Below are 19,551 nucleotides of genomic sequence, written 5' to 3'. Positions count from 1 at the left end.
CGGGGTATGCACCGCAGCCACAGCCACATCCCCAGCCCTGAGTCCTGTCTGTGAGAGCCCCCTCCTGCAATGAGAAAAGCTCCAGTTTCCTACGTTATATTTCCACAGCATCTGTTGATGCACTGTACTTACTTATCCCTAGTGGAATTTTAGGCCCAACCCTGGCCCTATTTCCCCTCCTCTCACTCCTGGCTGCTCTCCATAGCGGGGGGTTACCGCAGTCCCTCATGCGGGTGGGCTGGGAGGGGGCACAGGTGAGAGGGAGCGGTGGATGCAGCACTGGGACAAGTCCTTTTCCTCACATATTTAATGGGGGTGAGCCAAGAAGTTCAATTTTAACCTGAGCTCCACATTCCGTCAAAGCACAGCCACGGGGCCAGGGTCAGGTTTGGATGGGCATCAGGTGGGTGGTGCGGGGGGTGTGGGTGGCCTCACCGGAGCCCCCGGGGGACCCGGGATGCTGCAACGCCCAGACCTCGGAGCGGGTCCGGCCACAACCAGCACCCCTATTGCCCAAAAGACAGGTGTTGGCACTGCATAAGCAGGCTGCTCCTGGAAACCCACATGGCCTCTTAGGTAAGTAAAAATCTCCACGGCCTACCCTCGATGTTTGAGCCTCCAAAACACCATGTGCAAACATGTGGACAATCTAAAATGGGGAATTTTACGCAGTGAGAAGAGTTGCATGCTCCAAACAGGATATTTAGATATATTAGGATATTTATTAACCACACAGGGTGTTCCAAGCTCAGTTTATTTATCTTTGTAAAGTGCTTCCAGATCTTTGCATGGAAGGCACTAGAGAAATGAAAGGCGTATTATTATTATTATTATTGTTATTATTGTTGTTGTTGTTGTTATTATTATTATTACAGCATCTAACTACTGACAGGCAACCACAGCTGCACGCTCAATTCAAGCCACTTAAATTTAGGGGCTGAGTTTTACAGTATTGACTCTTAATACTTTTTCCCATTGACTCTGTATGCTGAAATGTATGTTCACCTGCCCTACTGAAGTATCATTATTCGCCAGAAATATGCAGATGGGGAGCTTTGAAAGAAAGAAAGAAAGAAAGAAAGAAAGAAAGAAAGAAAGAAAGAAAGAAAGAAAGAAAGGAAGGAAGAAAAGAAAAGAAAGAAAGAAAAAGAAAATGTGGCATAAATATTAAGTATTCACATTTATATGGTAGAACTCAACTGCCATTTAAGAAGGGCTTCAAAGCAACCGACTGCATGAGCTGTTAGTTGCTTCTGTGTCATTAGGAAAGAAAATGCATTGATTAAAGTAAAGACAAGGAATCTCATAGACAAAGGATAACATTTACGATGTTCAAGGGTCTGGCACAAGCTACGAAAAGCCCAGGAAACGGAAAGCTGAGCTTCACAGTCAAGCTTTTTAATCAGTGTGGTTGTTCATAGCCACTGCAGCATGTACGTTATGTAATATCACACTTCACCCTCCCACACGCACCTAGAGACAAGAGGCATCTTCTAAAGGTCTTGGCATTATTCAGAGGAAAGACTCCCAGCAATACCTCTGCGTGGTGTTTAACCTTATCTTTACTTATGTTTTACCATTTCTTTCTTTCCTTTCCTTTTTTTTTTTTTTCTTCCCCACTCCTTCTTCTTTTCCCCCTTTTCCTTCCTGTAATACATCAACACTGGGTATATTTGTATCTCTAAAAATGGAGCATTTGGGGGGGGGGGGAAATCCCATTAGCTTCTTGATGTGTTTTCACGGCAACTATGAAGGTTCTAGTCATGGCCGTTTTGTGCATTTTGTAGCATTGTCCTTGTGCTGCTGTTATTGTCATTAGTATTTTTTGGAGTAGAGTGGAAACGTTACATTCTGAATACACCAGCTAATTTTTAAATGGTACCTAGACTATCCTATCTTTAGATTTTAAAATAAGTAATAATTAACCAGAGGTTTTAAAGCTCTGCAGAAAAGCCAGACAGGCCTGTGAAACCCCAGGATAACAAAGAAGGTGAGTCGGTTTTCCAACGCCATAAGTGTTTGAAGACATCCTTATCCTTACTTTGTTTTTGGAAAACAGAAAGAGCTCAACCACATTTCATTCTGGTATAAGGTAGCCCTGAAGTTAACTGTTTTTTCCAAAAAAGAAAAAAAAAGGATGTCGCTGGCTGCTAATTAGATGTATTTTAACTGCAAAGTCATTTTAGCAGCTAATATTGTTATTATGTGCTTCAGTGTGAATCCTTAGTGAAGCTATTAAACTGTGAGAGCCTGAACTTATCAGACATTTTGTAATGTGGCTGGATTTTTGTATCCTTCTTCAGAAACCTGTGGGGAGGGGAGGACCTTTCTCTCTCAGGCACAGAAAGCACATTTCTTACCGGCTGATTACCAGGGTGGGCAGTTGAGACCTTCTTGCATCCTCCTTTTGCACTTTCCCCCCTCTTCTTTTTTTTTTTTTTTTTCCTGGCAATAACATTTCTGCTTTGTGTTGCACTCCCTCGCTTCTCTCCCAGACAGCGGTCAAGCCCCACCATGCACTCTATAGCTGAGGAAAGGGATTTAACGGCAGGGACTGGCTCAGTTATTTCGGGATACTTTTGCCTCCCTCCGGTCACGCACAACAAGTTGGCGGTTTGCAGGAGCTGGTAGGCTCTCAGCATCAGGCAGGCTCCCTCTTTTGAAAAGCAATAGCCCACAGCAGACAGTGGACTTAGCCATCATTTTCCTATCAGTATCTCACCCAGGACTCTTACTTTGTAATTGCTGGGTTGGGTTTCTCAGGGTTTGGATTTTCTCCCCTGGTCTTATTGCATCGGTTGCTTTTATTCTCCCTCGCACTTTAAAACAAAGTGACTGATACAATATCCAAACTGATGAAAAAGAACGGGATTTTTTTTCCCCTTTATTTGCTCAGATTTGAATTGGGTTATCTGCCTATCTTGTTTATGAAATTTTGTGCTGTCTTTTCTGCACAGACTGTGACTCCCAAATCTTCCACAGCTCCATTTCCATATTCCTGCGTGCTTGTTCTTTGTTAATCACTTGGCAAGCGCTTATTTGAATATTAAAAATTTCTTTAACCATCAAAGGCAGGAGCACAGCTTCATGAATATTCATATTTTTTTCCTCCTCAGACTGGATTCTAGTTCATTACCCTGCAGTAAAGCCAAACAGTCATCAATCGCGCTCATTACAGCCGCTGGCGTTTTGATTGGCTGCCTGCTGCTGGTAGCCCGCGTCCCCCCATCCTCCCGCTCTCCTCCATGAGCTGTCGTGTACCTGCCAACAACAACAAAAAAATATCAACAATGCAAGAATAAATTTCTCCGGTTGAAAAACAACTTTGCAAACTTGTCAAACAGTCCTCGTCGCTTTTTTTTTTTTTCTTTTCGTTTTACACCAAAAATTAAAAAAAAAATAGAAGGGAGAAACTTGAGCTTTAGAGATGAATATTTGTCAAGAGAGTTGACGTAAGTTTCATTTGCATAATGACTTTGTACTTCTGCATTAATAAAATTTGCATATGAAGCCATGTTAATTACTCCTGATCATGCTTTTTGCATTCATGCATAGTAATTTTCTCCGACTTGTGAGAATTAATGTCTTGGCATGGAGGGAGGAAGGGGGGGAGTTGGGGTACTGTCAAATTTCTGTGCCAGTGCCCCTCACTCACACTCTTTCTCCTTCTTGCTCACCACATCGCTGTTCTTGATCTATGACTCATTTATGCATTATCATTTGAAATTCTTGAGAGAAAGAAATGTATCAATTCAAAGGGAATCCTTGTCTGCCAAAAAAAATAAAAAATCATTAAAAAAAAAATCCCTGAGCAACATATAACAAGAAATCCCTTCCCTGCTCCGCTTCTTCTCTCCCCAGTGCAGCCTTTCCATTTCCAGCTCGAGTAAAGTTTTAGTCTTAGCAGCGCATCGTGAGCCGGTGCGGGGGAACTGCTCCAAAACCGCTGTGTGTGCAGGGGGACGAGGAGTGGGCTGGTGTGCAGGTGTGTCTGGCCACGAGCCGGGCTCTGTGCTTGAGTAACAGCCTGCTTGCACATATTGCAGAGTCCTTCTGCCCTCGCTGGGGGATGCTGCGTGTGTCTGCCCCTTGCAGGGTGAGCGTTCGTTGCTCTCCTAGTTGCTGTTGGAAACGTTTCTGCCTCTGTCTCACTAACGTGTGTGTATGTGCATAGGCGTGTGTGTGTGCACGTGTGCTGTGCACGTTTGGTTCCATCAATCCTGTTGGTGCCTGTGTGAAAAGACACGGTAGAAAGATATAACACCATGGGGGAATGGTCCGGGTGAGATGGTATAATACAGATGAGACAACTTGTTTGAGAAAAAGCTTGGAAAAAGTCTGTTGGAAAGATTAGTGAATAGATCTGTCTTTCACTTCTGGATGTGTCTGTTTAAGGCTGCTGCAATGGTACATGTAAAACCCATCTCAGAACATCTGCAATATTCTCCCTGAACACGATGGGCACAGGGAAGGGATGAGGCTGCAGCCTGCGCTCTGAATTTGTAGCTGTTCACTGTTTGAACAGATGTTTTTCTTTTTATTAAAAGAGAGAGTTTTTTAATAATGGAACTGAGCTTTAGTCTTTAACCAGCCATTGATTGATTTTCCACCACCAGACAGGCACAGAGAGACACACAAAAACTTGGTTCGTGCCCTGTTAAGTGGCTTACACGTCTGTGTGTGCACCTGCCTGTCTGCCCGTGCAGACGCACATGCAGCCACCCTCCCAGCAAGCACACAGCACCACGAGGGATGCACCAGCCACATAGCTACACATGGCTGCATTTGCACACAACATGAGGTATAAGGCAAGATCTCTTAAATTAAGATCAGGTCCTCTGCCTGAGATGGGACGTTGTGAATGTTGCTTGCAGCCCCATCTTTGTGCTTTGCCCGGGTACTTTTCTGCAGATGTGCTAAAGGAACGTGATGTTTTACATATACCATGTCATACAGCCAGTCATGCCTAGGCTCAGGGAGAGGGACAACAAAAGGATGCAATTTATGCCTTGATTGTGGCTTTTGTCACGTTTTTCTAGGCTCTTATGCTCATTTCCATCTTCTGGGGTCATGTCCAATTTACCTTATTTTCTTCTTTGCAAGTTTAAAAATAGCAGAGAGCAAAAAAATTACTTTTAGCAGTGTCTGGGAGTCAACACAACCTGGGAGCTACTGCCGTGTGCAGGCAGTGAGCGTATGCTGAGCCTGTTTAAAGCATAAGGACAAAATCCTCCTTTCCTATCAGCAATGCAGATCTTTTATTTGCACTGTGACAGTCCCTGTGCATGTTCCACACTCATGCTACGTGCAAAACTCCCCCTCGCATCCATGCAGAATGAATGCAGAATATGTAATTGAGATCTGCAGTGCAGGTGGATGATTTCATGGTGCTGGCCCAAGAGGAGACTCAAACCTTACACGTCGTGGCAGCGGGCATGGAGAGACACAGAGCTGCATGCATGCTCACATTCACCCCAAATGGATCAGTTTTTCCAGATCAGCCTCTACGATTGCACTGCTGTCCTTGCAGTCTGCTTTCCCTTCTTGCAGGTTGTGGTTGTGCCCTGTGTGACACACAGGGGCTCGCAGGAGTGTTTGCTTTTTGAAATGAGTGTGCAATGTGGTACAGTCAATCTGCCATAGGATTCCAGAGACTCGATCCCTTCCCTCACCTGGTGCTGCATGGGTTGAGTAGAAAACTCCTGCACCACCTTAGGATAGCAGCTATCTGTCTGTCTACCCATAGCTGGGTATGTTTTTATCTGTTTGTTCAGCCTGTGTATGTCCATTACCTGCAACAGTTAAGGTGAGGAAACATAGAGCCCTCGTCTTCATTTTCAGCTTTAAATAGGGAGGCTATATGGGAAAAAATACCGCAGAAGAGGAGCTAGAGAGGTAAAACATGGGCATTCTCTTAGCAAACACAAGTGAGTATTTCAGAGTTCCACTGTTACTCTTTCTATAGCTATAAAGAGGCGTTGAGTACCTAACGGTGGAGTGCTCCTTTTCTCCACGCCTTTCCTCCAGGGCAGTGGATACAATTTTCCTCTTCATGATTTGCCAATCAATCTGGTTCTAGAGGACTGTCCTGTTATCCGTGACAAAGAAGCAAACCCTGAAGTAGTAGCAAGGAAAATAAAGAATTTCCTGGTTTGTGGTGGCTTGTAGGGGCAGACTCAGCCTTCTGGTCTGACAGCCCCGGTTTCATCATTTCAGGGAGAGGTAGTGGGACTCCTTGAAGATCTGCCAGAGTCTTTGTCCGTTCTTCTTCTCCCTCCTACTCATTTCCTTTCTGACACAAGATTGGCTCATTTTAAATTTCCTGATATATAAGTGAAAGGACACAAAAAGGCCTTCTGAGTGACATCTTCAGTTCCACCCCTTCACTGGCAACCAGACCATATAGTCCTTCCCATAAAGTTGGGAGGCATCTTGTTAAAGCGGTTGGCTGGCTTGCCCCCACTACCTCTCTTGGAAGGCTCTTACAGGATCCCTTTCCCCCAGGGGTTAGAAATCTCTTGTTTGAAACCTTAACATCCTTTCCACACTAGAGGAAATATACTGGGTAAGAGAAGGGAGGGCCTCTCTGTACCCTCCTGGTGACCTCTTAGCATCTTCTCAGACACCTCAGAGCTGTGCAGATTATATCAAATTCATTGCTAACAGAAAGGAGAGACCCACCAGAACTAGGGGAGAGGCTGTCACCTTCAGGGTAGTTTTGCAGGCTAGGACCCATGCACCTCCACATTAAAACCCCGTGCAGTTGTGGTTGTTGGTGGGCTTGGTGGGCTTCATGTGGTTCGTTGTATGATGGGCTGCTTCCAAACCCTATTGAGAGCTGTAGTATGGCACCATGACGTGGGAGGGACTGACTGACTGCAAGACCTGTGTCTTTTGTCGTGGCAGGGCTGTGGACATGTTTAGGTGCCACCTGAGATGCAGCTGTGGTCCAACTCTAAACCAGATTTCCAGCTCATGGCTTTCCCAGCAAGGATGAGTGCCTAGGCAGCTCAACCTTGTCTTGGCCAGCCTAGTTGTTTTTATAACATCAGGAATATAAGATACAATTGTTAAGTAACTTGAGGGAATTTGTGTTAAGTTTTTGTTCCATGAAAAAGGTTGTTATTCATGTGTGTTACAGAACAGACAGAAATCAGTGTCTGACATCCATTTCCATGCACCTAGCATACATTTCTACCCCAAATGCAACGTTAGTACAGTCTAGATAGTAGTTATCATTACCTGCCTGTGTAGTATTTCCAGGGAGATCAAAACAATTACAAAAGCCAGGCAACTGAGCCCCCAAAATAAAAAATCCTTCCTTGCTCCATGTGCCACAGAGATGGCTTCTATTTAAAACCAGTCCTCACAAAAGAGCACAAATTTTATCCTTGATGCTTGAAGCTCAAGTATTTACACAGGGAATTTAGACTCTTCACTTGTGGTTTTGGCAAAAGCTTCACACAAATGTTTTGCTCTGGTGGTCTCTTAGCCATTTAAGATAAACGACAAAATCAAATGCAGTCCTTGCAGACTGGAGCTCTGGATGCTGTGCCAAGGATGAAGTATCCCCGTTTGCCTCACATGTGTAGCTGTCAGATCAACATGTAGGCCTGGTTTCTGAACCAGGATCCTCGAGGTGGACATTGTCCCTTCTAAGCGTTGCTCTTCTAGGTCTGAAGGGAGGACGGGTGAACATATTTCTCCTTGCTGCCATGGTGTTTGCATGTGTGTGCAAGGCGCACATGTGTGCACAGACAGAATCGCCACCCTTAGGAAAAAAAGAGAGAGCATTTGCCAAACGATACCCCGCAATTAGCACACGTATTTCCTGATTTAAACAAAGGGGGAAACTGTGGTTTCTGACCTACCACTGTGCGGTAGCTGTTGGCAAATGCCAGCTTTTTAATGGCGACCACTCCACCGCATATCTTCATTTAGAAACTGCCCTTGATTAGTAGCTCCCCTTTATGTAATAATTAAGCAGAGAGGGTAGTTTTAAATAAATGGGGTGGGATGCAGAGCGGTGCTGTTCTCGCAACTTCCCTCTGAACTCTGCTGATTTCGCGCCAGCCAAAAATGTGGCTCTTACCTGATTCTGCGTGTGCATGTCTGTTTGTGCCTGTCTGTATTTGTACAGGTGTATATCGATATGTAAGGCTTGCATTTGAGTTTTTTAAACCACGGAGCTCCATCTGGACTAGTGCCAGGAGGAGTGCGCATTTCCAGTGGAGCAGGAGAGAAGTCTAAAGGCAGCTTTGAAATGGCAGGTGATTCCTAGAGGGGTTAAAAATAAATAATACAGCTGGAGGTTACAATATCATTTTTTTAGCTACCAGGAAAAAAAAAAGGTTGCTCCATTCTTTGCAGGCTCGACAGGGAAGCGGACTGCATAATGGGGGCATGCAAAATGCACAACTGGCTGCGGCTCAGGCGGGCGGGCAGCACAGTGGCCCGTGAATGCCTCATTCTGGGAGCTTGGCTCCTGGCACCCCTCCGAAGCCATTTGAGCTCCAAGTCACTGCACTTTGTCTGCGCTGGTGTGCCGAGCCTGCTTCAGCAGCGGCTCGGCAGAGAGCCTGCCTGGTTTTGTGTCAGCTAAATGCATTAACACAGCCGTAAAACAATAATCCCCCTTTTGATTCGGTCCCTGAGCAAGTGCTGGTGGCGACGCTCGCCGCCTCCGGCTCTCCTCCGCACCAGGACCGGCTGTGCCCCTGCTTCGCCCCTCTCTGTGCCTCCAGCCGGGCTCGCAGGGCCCCCAGGTCCCTTCTTGCTCTTTCCCAGCCCAACGCGAGCCCCAAGGGCTCCTTTCCCCAGGGAGCAGTGCAGAGCAAGCGCGTAGTGCGTTAGGCAGCCAGCCCCCGCCTCACCCGTTCCCGCTGATGATGCCTCCTCTGTCCCTTCAAACTTAGGTCCGACTGACAGTTTTTTCTATTGTTTTTTCTCCAGGGCCGTCCAGGCCTGCAAACCTGCCGGGGGCTCCCATAGCTGCCTCCTCCCACCCTCACACATCCGTCATCACGTCACCTCTCCGCGCACTGGCCTCTCTCCCGCCCTGCCTTAGCCTGCCCTGCTGTGGTGCACGTGCAGTCTCAGTTGGCGGGACTCAGACTGAGATTCAGACTGAGACGTCAGGCACATTTGGATGTCATTGTCAGTTGTCAGGTAATAGAAACATTTTTTTTTTTGTTGCTATCTGAAGGTCAGTAGTGCTGCCAAGTGATGTCATCTTTGCTGTGGGAGAGCTGCCTTCGCTGGGTCGTGTGGGGAAGGCAGTGAAAATGTCCCAAACACCCCCTGCCCTCCCTCCTGCCCCTCTCCCCGTGCTGGCGGAGGACGGGGAGCGGGAAGGGGTGTGTGGCTCCCTCTTCCCCCGTCCTTCCCCTTCTGCCTGCCCACCTTCAGATGTTACCAGCGGCCGCTGCCGGGCCGTTTGTGCCACGTTGTGAACAAATGTCTGAGACTCCTCACAGAATGTGATACCCTGGTATCAAGATTTCATCTCTCTGGGATGTTTATTTTAAGCTTAATTGGATAACATTTAACATCTGAGGTCTCCCCCCCTCCTTTTTTTTTTTTTTTTCCCCCCCTAATCATTCGTATTAAAGGCTTTTCTCTGAGTCCATGTGCACGCAGGATGTATGTGCTCCATGCAGTTTTCTCCCTTGCTTTGAGAAAATGCTCTTTGGTAACTTGCCACACATCCCTCCCCTCTCCCCCAGCAGCTTTTCTTTTCCTTTATTCCTTTTGGATGCCTGACTTTTGTCACTGCAAGGAGGGGAAAGTGATGTGGAAATGAGGGTGCGCTGAGCGAGCCCAAGAGGACACAGCCATACGGTTGCCAGACCCCGTCCTTTCAGACCCAGCGATCTCTTTGAAATCAGTGGGTGTTTCTGAGTGTGGCTCAGTTGCAAGATTGGGGCTGTGGTGAACTGCAGGCTGGAGAGGTGAAAATGGGGGGTGGGGGGGTGGAGGGGGGTGGGGGGCTTAAAAGAAAATACAGCTGTGGTGAAATCCGCAAGCACTTATGGTGGAGTCTGACTGTGGTGGGCCAGACCCTGCAGCCTTCATTCACGCTAATGTGTGTGGAGCTTTAATAGGGAGCTCCCAGAACGATGCTGGATAAGCAATGTGTGAGGACCAGGAGATTTAGAGAGACAGCAAGGACTGTGATGAATAAAGCCTTTGGCCAGTGGCTCCTCCTGCCCCCCTAACGTGGCAAAAGTTAGCTCTGTTCAACTTTTTCTTTCCATTAACAGTGGTACTGCAGCAGTGTGCTCTATCTCACGAGAAGGTCCCTGCACTTCTCAATTTGTGGACCCCGGGTGAAGCTCGTGGTGCTCGAGGAAGGCTCCCGAGCCTCCTGGCTGGGCTCAGCCTGCGCCCAGCTGCTCGTGCTGGGCTTGCAGCGATGCATGATGCCCCTGGACCTGGTCTGATTTCTCATCCATGCTACCATATGCAGCATGGCGGGATGCTGTTCTCATTGAGCTCTGCTTTTCTGACCTCATCAGTCTGACCAGCTGGCCTCAAACGGTGTGGAGATGGGCTTCTGAGTGGTGGATGCTCAATGAGAAAGTCAGATAGGTGCCCCGCTTCCCCCCTTTACCAGCTGGTAAAGCACACTGGAACTGATCTCCCATTTGCCTGCTCTCTTCACCAACGCAGGATGCACGCAGGTGCCTTTGGTAGGCAGGTAGCTGTAAGAGCAAACTGGATGCCCTGGTTCCCCATTGCTCCTGATGCCAACAGCCGGTGGGGAGGGAAGGAAGCAAAACTGAAAAGGAAGGAAGGAATGACTGATTAAAGGAGGTGGGAGGGCGATGCTTTGGTGTGTTACATACTTTCATTTCTCGCTTTGGAGCTGTGCAGGGCCAGTTTTCAGAGTGGTGTGTTTGCTGGGAGAAGGATGCCAGCTCTGCGGAGAGAGAGACCTGTTATCATGGCTTCCTGTAATTACTGCTGCAGTCTGTGGCACTTAGAGAATAGGTTATATCAAAGTGCATGATACATGTTTATGACAGTAGTTGGTCAAGCTCTGCTTGAAAGAAGCATTTTCTTCCCTTGAAAAGGAGATTATATCTGTTTAACCCTTTCTTTGCTCCCTTAGTAAATGAGCCTGGGCATGCTTTAAACCCTGTAGCAGGAGTTGCAGGATCTTTCCTGCGCTCAAAATGTTTTGTGGAAATGAAAGAAAAGTGAGTTCTTTGTGTTGACTAATAATCTAGTGACGATCCCTGCATTGTGCCCTCTTTTTTAATATAGCCATTTACAATAGTCACTTGCTACAGCTTTAGAGATCTGCTTGTCTCTCTGACTTGATTAGCCTTTTATTCTGTCAGCTCCGTTCTTGCTTCTGAGGAATTGTTTCCTTCTTTGAACAAAAGCCATCAACAGTTCCCGCCTCTTCTCCTCCTTCATCATTTCTTACCTTTCCTGTTTTTCAGCATTCATTTAATGCAGGACCTGGAGTTTTTCAATGCAGTTCTCAAGCAGGCTGCGACCCTGAAGGCTGGAAGTTGCAGGTACCCCCAGATCTCTGCGAGGCACTCCCAGATCAGGCCCAGCAGTTTTGTGCTGGGGATCCCAAACCTGCTGGGTTTGGGGTCTGCAGGTGGAAAAGTTGTGTTTGGAAATCTTGGATCTAGATAAGAGCAATTGCCTAGAGAGCTGAACAGCATTTAGCCGTGCAGACGGGAAGTCCTCTGCCTCGTCCAGAGTGGCTTGTGATTTGTAGGAAATGTGCTGTTGATAGCAGCTTCGATCACAGCAAACGATGCTGGGAAGTCCGCTTGGTGTCCAGCACCTCTCCTAACAGTGCTGGTTGTGGTCCCTCCTGTCTTTGTTCCTTTCTTTGTGTTCAAGGCACCACAGGGTGAGGAATGTGCAGGTGAAGTTCTATGTTTTTTCTATGTGATTTTTTAAAATATCTGCCACTGGAAAAGTCTCTCTCTCTGTCTCTTTATTTATTTACTTATTTATTTATTTATTTTTGCCTCAGAGGCTTCTGTCTGCTGAATTGGGTTCTCCTGTTTAAATGTTTTTAGTGCCTATTTAATTAGAAGTTGGAATAGAGTCATGAAATTCACAGGGTTGTGTAGCTTGGATCTAAAATATAAATGGGCAAAGCATTCATTTTGCTTTACCCCTTGCCAGATTAGGGTGCTTTTCTGAGCCTGCTTTTTATTTCATTTCAATGAATTGCAACTGCTTAGAGTAACTGTAAAATGCACACAGGTTTTTCTGCATAAGAGACATGCAAATGATTGTTGAGAGACGTAATTATGTAAAGAAAAGTATATGCCTGTATGCATACACACATACACTACAATGCTTTTTGTGGGGCTATTTTTTCACAATACATCTTCATTGGGCTCTTTTTATGATGCTGATTTATTAATATTGTACATTAAGTCTTAAATTGTCAAAGCTGCCTAAGAGATTTGGATGCCCATTTCCCATTAAAGTTAACGAGAAACGAGCTTTGAAAATCTCAGCACAGAAGTGCATGGCACTTTACAATGTGCTCTCCAAAGAGAAAAGTCCCTGCCCTGAAGATCCTACCGTGTAAAAGCCCCAGGAAAGGAGCTCTGATCAGTGTAAGACAAAGTGGATTGCAGTGCCACAGACAATAATTTATCCCTTCTGCCTGTGTTCAGATACATACCTGATCCAAAGTCTTTGGACCTGGGCCCATGAGCGAGGGTTTTATATATCTCTGTAAAGATAATTAAATCTGCCCAGTACACATACATTCAGCCAACCAGCAAAACTGCTTGCTTCCCACATGTAGGCTGATGGAAGGAGGTAGAAAGCAATTATGATACTTAGTTGCATGTATAAAAACAGCAAGCGGGCATGGACAGCAGTGATTAATGGACAGGGCTGTGAAGCTGAAGGGCTAAAACAGAGGAAGGCATGGGGCATAGCTCAGAAGAGTGGAACAAGCTCTTTTTAATTCAAGGAATCAGCTGTGTTAGTCATTAGGACATTCTGAAAATCACACGGTCATCTTGTAAAGTTAATGTCAATTTACTTGGCTGCTGAAATTCTACTTACTGCATCATTTCTGTTTTTTTAGCAAAGGTTAAGGTGGCAATAAAGATAAAAGAAGTACCTGCGAGTAAATAATAGGTTTTAAAAGAATGATTTTTCCTTCTTCAAGTACATCACAGTATTCATTTTGCTCTGGTTTTATAACTGGAATCAGCCAATAAGAAGAGCTAGATTAGACCACCCTGCTGTAAAAAGCTTGCTGCAATTAATACAGGCTGTCTAGAAAGCAGTATTATTTCAAAAACTTTTATGTTAATGATATGGTATGTGCTCAGCACATTTCTTACTAGAACAAGAAGCAAGCTTTTGTTCACTCCAGACTGGGTTTTATTAACACAGGAGGATCAATGGAAAACAAAACAGTAATCAGAGCAGAGAATGCAAACTCATCCAGCAAAAACCTCCCAACTCATCAAGTCCCAGGACGATGGCTGATACATTACTCCTATTTTTTTTTTCTGAGTGGAATCTTAAAAAAAAAAACTAAAAAAAAACCCACTGTAATACTCAATTTCTGATCAGCTCATGGTGCTTTATTTGAGAGGAGAAAGACATATTTTGGGTATATGATTCTGAGGGCAGAAAAAGACTGAAGGCAGCTTCCCTGACACCCTTTAAAAATGTATTTTTTCATTTTCTTCCATAAAGAAAAGGTTTGCTTAAAGTACCTGGCTAACATTCAGGAGAGGTGCCCTATTAGTCATGGTTACATGTATTTATTTATTTTAGTGAAATATTTAGTGTGTGCTATAGTAGAATTGACATTGTGCACAGTACTTACAGAGTGCAGGGCTGTGTGAGAGATGTATGTGCTAAAAACAGATATGCATCAGTTTGTATGTATGCATCTATCTTTTCATCTATCTATCAATCTCTGTGTTCATCCATCTATTCAAGTATTAAAATCATATGTGACCTGTCTGTCTGCGCAGCTCTCTTTCTCACCAGATATTAAACTCAGATCTAAACTCAAAAGAGATGTAGCTAATTGCAAACTTATATATTTTGACTGGGTGGTGTGTTTGCCAAGAGGTAACGAAGGTATCTTAACAGAGCAAAGAGGCAGCTAAAATTAGGGTGCTGCATGGGGCAGCAGCACTGGCAATTTAAGCGTGGCTGAGGCTTTGTTCTAGACAGGCGCCCTATCACTCTAACTTTGTAAGTCCTAATTACCTAAAGTTAAGAACCAGCAGGGGCAATAGAGATATTTAAAGGTGCTTTAAAGGGGATGCCTGCAATTTCCAGACATCCAAGGAAAATGAAAAGCTCTTAATTGCAATATTAACGGGTGGAACTGAATCTTGTAGTCTCAAGACAAAAGGGTGCAAGAAACATTGCCTGCAGTAAAGACAATGGGTCCAACAGTTAGAGAGTTAACTCGATCGCATACCACTATGCTGAGCCCAAGAGTCTGAACTCTTCAAACGCTCCAAATGGAGAGCTAAATCAAAGAATCCTGTTTCAAATCCATCCAAGATGTTGCTGTTTTTCTCCTCTGACAGGAGAAGCATTTGGAAGTGCAGTTTCTTTCTTTTTTTATAGCTGTCTTAAAAAGGAGTTTGGATGTTTAGCACAGCTGGTGCTCATTACATTATGCACTATCAATAAAATAGCATGTGTAATTAATTTTTAATGCAGTGCTGTATGCAGCGCTTTAAAGCAGTTACTGTATGGGGAGAGCCGACACCGGTCACTGACATCAGAAATATTGAAATAGAGGGCTAGATTTTGCATTTTTAAAGGGTGTATGCGTGAGCTGGGGGAAGGGTAATTTCCAGCCAGCAGTTCTTTGGCCACAATCAAATTTTAAAAATACAGGAACAAGATGGATGAAGGTGGTCTTACAATTTACTTATTGGCATGGATGAATTTATTTCCTTTTAGAGTTTGCTGAGGGATGACTGGGTTAGGACTAGGTGACTTCGGTGTCTAGGTAAGCACCAGGGGACTGCGCAGCAACTGATCCATCTTTGTTAAAGCTCAAATGTGCTTCATCGGTATTAGGTGGGAGGTGAGTTGAAAGGCGAGGTTGGGAGAAAGCAAAGGAAGGACATTTTTGGTCTCTCTCACTGAGCAGTTATTTGTACAAGGCTCCTATCTTGTGCCTTGTTGTTTACATCAGTAATAACGCCCTGGTTTTCCTCTTGATTCATGAAATATTTGGGAGTATCAGTACTTTGCAAGGGAGAGAGTAGTTTGGTTACAAAGAGGCATCGCTGATGGCAGGTTGCCTGCTGCTCTGACAGAAGACCCAAACAAATCAGTCTTCTCTTTTCTTGGCACTTGTGCAGTACTTTCCAGAAAACACCAGCATAAATAAAGACTGCTCTAATGGGGCACAGTAGTCAAGGCTCAGGCACCGCCATGGCTATTGGCAGCCAATACATCCAGAAACACTTCGGCTGTCTGAAGGAAGAACAGACCTGGCTTTGAAGTTGTTGTACGGTGCATCTTTGTACTCAGCGAAGGGCGAGGAATTGCTTTCGTGTTTGGTGGGTGGTTTGCTGGATAGAACCAGCCTTTCCCTGCTTCCACCTCTTTTCCACCCTTTTCAGGGAGTTGTCTGCATGCCTCTTGGTGAACACTTCCTAAGAAGATAAGAAATCAAATGCAGGAAGAGAAGGAAGGAAGCAATCACCTACAAAGCGACAAAATTAGGGGTAGTGTTTGTCAGGTGCCTTGCCTTCTGGTTGGGCGATGCGTGAGCTTTCTAAGAGCTGTTTTGTTTCATACACATGTATGAGGCATAAATGTTTGCAATTATTCTTTCTTTCCCATGGTAAATTGCCATTTACTTGTACATAGCATATGCTAAACAGTTCACTTGTACAGCCTCACCTGGCGTATTCAGGATGGCGTCTTCTGTCCCTTCCGCAGTAGATTTTTGTCATCACTTCTCTTCTCTCTTTCTGTCAGATACATGCGGATGTGTTCGTGTACTTGTCTGTGCCAGGAAGTGAACTGGGCTGTTCTGTTTGTGTGAACAGAGACGGAACTCTTGTGCACAAATATAATGCTTTGTGTCGACAAAAGTAGGGCAAGCCGTGGTGTATGGTGTAGGTAGTTATGATGAGGACTGCTCTTCAGTTCACAGGCCAGAGCAGGAAAGGTAGAATCAAGAGCGGGGCATTGCACATTTTGTAGTGAAATGGATATATTTAACATTATTTATTTATTTATTTTAATAAAGGAATTGGATCACGCATTTCTGGTGTAGTTCAGGTTTAGGGCAGAGAATGGTTCTGCAAAGGAATAACCTGCTGTCCCTCCAGAGCTGCCTCATTTAGAGGACCCGGGTTCTTTTTTTCCGCGTGCTTCATAAAAATAGATGAAAGGAAGAGTTCTGTTCTCAGATGGGACTCTTTATGTTCAGAAGGGGATTTGAGTCAAAGAAGCCATGCTGGTGCACCTCGTGTGTGTCCCACTGGACTCCTCTGTGCTGCGTGTTGGTCCTCCTTTCTGCTGAGCAGTAAACAGCTGAGCAACTGTTGGCAACATACGTTTTTATGCTGTTTGCTTTCTTTTGGACAGGGTTTTTCCAAGCATTTTTGTAGCATGTACAGGAATCTGGTAGGCTAAAGCGTAGCATGTGCCTTTGCTATCTTTTTTTCCCTCTTGTTTTTTTCTTAATCAATCCATTTCCATGGGTGCTTATTGTAGCTAATGCAACCTGCTGTAGCACAAGCTGGGGAAGCCAGGTTCAATGAGTCAGAAAAACATGCACTTGGAAGGAAGCAAGCAAAAATCCCACATAGTGAGGGCTTACATTTTTTATGAATTCAGCTGTAAGAGTCAGAGGTCCTGGGACTTATAGAATGAGGTTAATGCAGGCACTAAGCAAGGCAGTGGGGAGAAGCAGGCACTGGAATCATGCCACGAAACAATGCTTTTTAAAATTATTGTCTGTGCTAATAATGTAAGGACTGCTGGTTAGAGGGAGGCCAGTTTGCACAGCATACCTGCAGCCGTTATGCTTGTTTAAATGTCACTTGGCTATTTGGAGCCAATTGTCCATGTATTGTGCTCAGTCCATTCCCTGGAAATGCAAGGAGAGCACCCCATCCTCTTCGTGTGTCAGACTGTCTCCTTACATCTCCTGTACTGACCTAGATTATTTCACGTGAGGCCCTGATCTAAAACTGATCTTTACATCTCCTCCTTGGCTGCGTGACGAACATGATGCTTCCAGGGCACACTGTAGCGAGCCAGGGGTCCACTGAGGGATGGGCTAGGGACTGCTGTGGCATGCGGGATGCTTAGCTGAGCGTCCTTCCAGGAGGCATTTTCTGAGTTCAGTGTCATTGTATCGTTACGCCAGCAGTGAATCTGGGCTATGGAATTCAGGAAACTACAGAGAATCGAGTGAGAATCAGAGCATTTTTGGGAAACAAGTACCATTTAAAAGTGATTGTGGGATTAAGGTGAAAAACCAAAAATTAATGGAATACAGATAGACCTCAGCATGGCAGTAGAGCCCTTTGCCTGTGGGGGAAGTATTTTTTCCATTTTGGATCTTCTAAAGGAAATCTGGGGTATTCTCTCCTCTGGTTGAACAGGGAAAGAGTAAGTTCACTTATTATGGCAGTGGCAGGTTTAAAATGCAAAGGCTGTCCAGAAATTAGGTCTGAGTGTTTACGAATTGATTAATCTAAATCCTTTATAAAAACGTGTGAACTGTTGATTAAACTGGGAATAGGATCATTGTGGTTTTGCCTACGGTCAGGACAAGATTAGTGAGTAACTTTACCTTTCTGCAGAACCTTATAAAATATAATAAAAAAGTGAAGTTCTTTCCCTAATCTTTTTTTGTTTCTCCTCAAACTGATTGTAGAAGTCAATGTAGAGTCTTCAAAACTCTGTAGCCTATTGAAGCCAAACCTGTCATGCTGTAATCAGTAGATACATCGAATAGTTGTGAAATAATCCCGAGAAATGGCTGTGAACTCCCCCCAATTTCCTTCGTACTTTCTCTGCGCGTTTTCCAGAAGGAGCAGTGTGAAAGCTACAGCGGTGCTCACCCCTGCTTCTACCACCACTGTCGAAGTTCATTAGCGCACTCGAGTGCACTCATAAATGTCTGAGCTCTTCCAGTGTTCGGAGGCTTCCAGCCAGCAAACCTTCCGACCTACTCTCCCTGTTTTGAAGAAAAGCCCAATGGTCAGGGTTTGAGGTGGGCACTTGAGGTTTAATTTGAATTCTTTGGCCTGATAACACCCAGATCCGTAAGGGAGCGTAAGGGTGTGTGGGAGACACTGCTATCACTGCCTTAAATAATTTGCTCCTTGCCCTTTCCTGTTAAGTTTGTCAGGCTATGCCTCATGATTTTAAGCTGCGATTTCTTAAATTTATTTTATCCTATAAAGGTAAAACTGAACGAATGCCAGTGCTCCCTGTCTCCTTACTTTCTCTTCCTTTGCAGATGTCTTTGCTCCCCGGGGCCAGTGGGGCTGCCAGGAGGGGTTGCCCAGGGGCTGGCAGTGCCCCGGGTTAGCTCTGCTCCTCTCCTGGCAGCATGCAGTGTTCGGCTCCCTCCCAGCAAGTCCCAGTGAGTCACCAGCCCGCTGGCTGGGCTATCTGATGGGAACGGGGACCGGGCTGCTCTGCCCACAGCCGCCCTGGCCATGGAGCTTCTCCTTGGCCGCACCTTTCCCTTCCCCTCCTCTGCCCCTGCCTTTCGAGCCTCTTTCCTTCTTAACACAGCTTTTCATCCTTGCTGTCAGGTAGGTCCTTCATTCACTGCTGCCTCTGCCACTGGGCCCTGCAGTAATGACAGCATTTTTTTTTTTTTAAATTTCCTTTTAAAAATCAAGTCCAAAGTATTTTTTTTTCTTTTTTCCCCCCCTTAACATTTTTTTTTAAATGGAAATGACTGCTGAAAGTAAACACAGCTTGCAACATGCAGACTTATTGGGCCAGCATGAATTTCCTTAATAAGCTGGAGCATGTGTGTGTGCGCGCGCGTGTGTTTTCCCCCCTTAAACCACGGAATAAGTGTGCTGTTGCTTTAAATCCTAACTCAAACTTTACTGGCGATTTTACAGAGCCTGGTTTCATTTATAGTGGAGCCAGACTTGCTGTGTGAGAGCCGTCCGCATGCTGGAATTAGTCTTAAGCTCGCTTCTGTGGCGTTGCCAAATTCCATGTTTGTGTTTTATTTAGAATTCTTTTCACGGCCAGTCGAATCTGTTCAGGCACACATAGGCAGTGTTGCGCCCCATGGAGAAAATAAGCAAGTTTGCGTTTTCTTTGGCATAGGCCATGGCCACAAAAGACTGCGGTCTAAAAAAACATTTTTTAAAAGCTATTTTAACCCATAACAGATGTATAAAGTAGGCACACGCATGCCAGCTTCCTTAGTTTTAATTAAAAAATAATTACGGCTTTAATGGGATGCTAGTGACAAATTTGGATGAATGGTGGGTGACATTATCTCAAGGCTTGCTTCAACTTATAAATTAGTGCATTTCTCTTGGCCAGTGGTACAGATGAAAT

General features: G+C 45.1%; 1 protein-coding gene across 9 annotated transcripts in view; it reads left to right on the top strand.

Moving 5' to 3' along the window:
* The window catches only part of BCL11B (BCL11 transcription factor B), a 98,424-nt gene that overhangs the window by 35,547 nt on the left and 43,326 nt on the right, over positions 1-19,551 (top strand). For 6 of the 9 annotated variants that reach the window (XM_083836528.1, XM_083836527.1, XM_083836531.1 and 3 more), the window contains exon 3: positions 8,953-9,168. The exons of the other annotated variants lie outside the window; for them this stretch is intronic. In XM_083836528.1, the coding sequence (XP_083692654.1) occupies positions 8,953-9,168 (216 nt within the window). The remainder of the gene's footprint in view (positions 1-8,952; positions 9,169-19,551) is intronic. 9 annotated transcript variants of the gene reach the window in all.

Source organism: Anser anser, assembly GCF_964211835.1.
Source record: "Anser anser genome assembly, chromosome: 5".
Classification (NCBI taxonomy): domain Eukaryota; kingdom Metazoa; phylum Chordata; class Aves; order Anseriformes; family Anatidae; genus Anser; species Anser anser.
Note: the sequence above shows the minus strand (reverse complement) of the source record. Positions and strands in the feature narration are given on the sequence as shown.